Source organism: Chiloscyllium plagiosum, chromosome 50 (assembly GCF_004010195.1).
Source record: "Chiloscyllium plagiosum isolate BGI_BamShark_2017 chromosome 50, ASM401019v2, whole genome shotgun sequence".
Lineage (NCBI taxonomy): Eukaryota > Metazoa > Chordata > Chondrichthyes > Orectolobiformes > Hemiscylliidae > Chiloscyllium > Chiloscyllium plagiosum.
This window is the reverse complement of record NC_057759.1, coordinates 3,846,438-3,848,893: the sequence shown is the minus strand read 5'-3', so window position 1 is coordinate 3,848,893 and position 2,456 is coordinate 3,846,438. Positions and strand designations below refer to the sequence as shown.

Genomic DNA, 2,456 nt, shown 5'->3' with positions numbered 1-2,456 from the left:
TCTCTCTTCAGGCAATTCGTCAACTGTATCACAGCTCAGGGAGTAAGTGACTGAAACTACAGTGTTATATTTGCCTTTGTTTATCGCGATTCCTTTTAATCAGGGAGAGATGACCGAAATGAAAAAGTCATAGAGGGAGCTTGGATATGTCTGCATCCTTTTAACACGAGTATTATTGCCAAACCGGGGAAACCATACTCCAGAAAAAGTCCCAAACTGTGTTCATTCATTCATAGTAATGTGGGTGTCACTGGCTGGGCCAGCATTTATTGCACATCCATAGTTGCCCCAGAGTGCAGTTGTAGTTAACCAGCGTCTGGAATCACATGCAGGCCAAGATCGGGTAAGGACGGCAGATTCCCTTCCTCAAAGGACATTAGTGGAAACAAGATGAAGATCTGGGTAGCTCCTTGAGGGTGAAAAATCTCCATGTTTGGATGGAAAGCAGGGGCGTGGTTTCAGGGAATACCAGATATCGCTGGGTTTTGTATTTTGTGTGATAGCTTTGTCGTTTTGTTGAAGCTGAACATGCTTTTTTGAAGCAGTGTGGTCGAAATGACGACTTACTTTCCTTCCCCTTTGAACTGGAAATAAATCCCAACCTTTTGGTGAAGGGGCAGCAGCCAGACATCTGGAGTATGCAGCAGTTGGAGCAGCACACACTGCTGGTGAGTGCCATTGTATCGGTGTGATTAAAGACCCCCACACAGTGATAGTGCATCGTAACCTGTTAGAAATTCTGGTCGAACATCTGAGCCGTCAGATAGGGCAGTTTTCCTTGGATATGTGGAGGCTAAGTGGGAGGGAATTCAGCCCTTATACCTTGTTCTACCATTCGTTATGAACATGCCCGACCATCCAGCTTATTTCTCCGGTTCTCATAGAAACTAGGAATAGTCAATTTGGCTCTTCTCGCCAACTCGCCCATTTGATCGAATTGTGAATATCCAACTCAGTCCCCGGTTCCCTGATTACTCTCTTACATCTTTCCATGTTTTAACCCCCAAAGGTGATACTTTTAGATTTTAATGTAGTGATCACTTATTGGGGTTGGGGGTCTTAAAAAGAACAAAACAGAAATAGGCCCATCGGCTCTCCAAGACTGTGCTTATCATAATGCCCGAACCTTACTAAAAAAAAACCTCCTGATTTTTTTGGTTTGTATCCCACAATTCTCTTCCTGTTCATGTGACTATCCAAATGCCTGTTAAATGTCACCGACGATCCTGCTTCCACCACCCCTTCTAGTTGTGCTGTGGAGCCCCTCCAACACACTGTGTGAAAAAAAATTAACTCGTATATCTCCCTTATACTTTACTCCTCGTATCCTGAACCTGTGTCTCCTTATAATTGAAACTTCAATCCCGAGAAATAAGCTTCTGACTATCTACCATATCAATGCACCTCATAATTTTGTAGATGTCTATCGAGTCTCCTCTCAGCCACCGTCTTTTCGGTGAAAACGATTCTTGTTGTTTTAACCTTTCCGCATACCCAACGCCCTCGAGACCAGATAACATCCTAGTGAACCTTCTCTGCACTGTCTCCAAAGCATTCACGTCATTGTGGTAGTGTGGCGACCAAAACTGCACACAATACTCCAATTGCGGCCTCGCAAGGACTTTATACCACTGCAACATGGTTTGCCAAATATTGTACTCCATGCCCAGGCAATGAAGGCAGAATGCCATATGCCTTCTTCACCTAATTGGCCAGCATGGATTGAAGGTAAGGAGATGGAGATTTAGAGGAGGGTGTGAGGAAAAAAAAGAGGTTTGTGGGAAATCTGGAACTTACTGTCCGTAAAGATGGGGCAGGCAGAAATCCTCATTGATGAAAAACTTAGATGTGCATTTGTGATGCTAAGGCTATGGGTGAAGTGCTGAGGAGATGGAATCAGAGAATAGTAAGGTGGTTGTTTTTGACTGGCATGGACTCGATGGGACTGTTTTCTGTGCTGTAGACCTCTATATTCATGCAATCTATTTTCCAAACGGCTACTGTTCTAATATTCTGTGATAGGACCTCCAGCAGGGTGGTTTGGCTGACTCAGTATGCCTATTTTATCTCAAGTAAAACATTATAAACTGAGGACTCAGTTCTCTGGTGTTGAGAAATCCAACAGATGTTGATTACAATGAGGGATTATTTTCACAGACGAGTGTTCCAAATGATAATGAAGAAGAGCATGTTTCCTGCATAATACTCTTTCTACTTGTATTGGTTAACCTAACGATCCCGAATGAAATGTCCCTGTATGCATGTTTATCTGCCTGTCAACATAATGTCATAGGACCATAAAATATAGGAGCACAATTAGGAGCGGCACGGTGGCACGGTGGCACAGTGGTTAGCACTGCTGCCTCACAGCGCCAGAGACCCGGGTTCAATTCCCGCGTTAGGCGACTGACTGTGTGGAGTTTGCACGTTCTCCCCGTGTCTGCGTGGGTTTCCTC

The 2,456-nt window shown here is 44.3% G+C and overlaps 1 protein-coding gene and 1 long non-coding RNA gene across 16 annotated transcripts in view; one reads left to right on the top strand and one right to left on the bottom strand.

The window, feature by feature from the left end:
- Positions 1 to 1,942, top strand: part of LOC122544514 (basement membrane-specific heparan sulfate proteoglycan core protein-like) — a 172,520-nt gene extending 170,578 nt beyond the window's left edge. For 8 of the 15 annotated variants that reach the window (XM_043683768.1, XM_043683764.1, XM_043683765.1 and 5 more), the window contains 2 exons: positions 12 to 42; positions 595 to 1,942. In XM_043683768.1, the coding sequence (XP_043539703.1) occupies positions 12 to 42; positions 595 to 844 (281 nt within the window). In that variant the 3' untranslated portion in view covers positions 845 to 1,942. Of the gene's footprint in view, positions 1 to 11; positions 43 to 542 lie in introns of all 15 variants that reach the window. The other 7 variants (XM_043683776.1, XM_043683773.1, XM_043683771.1 and 4 more) reach the window with 6 other exon arrangements.
- The window catches only part of LOC122544668, a 17,382-nt gene that overhangs the window by 8,399 nt on the left and 6,527 nt on the right, over positions 1 to 2,456 (bottom strand). The window lies entirely within an intron of this gene.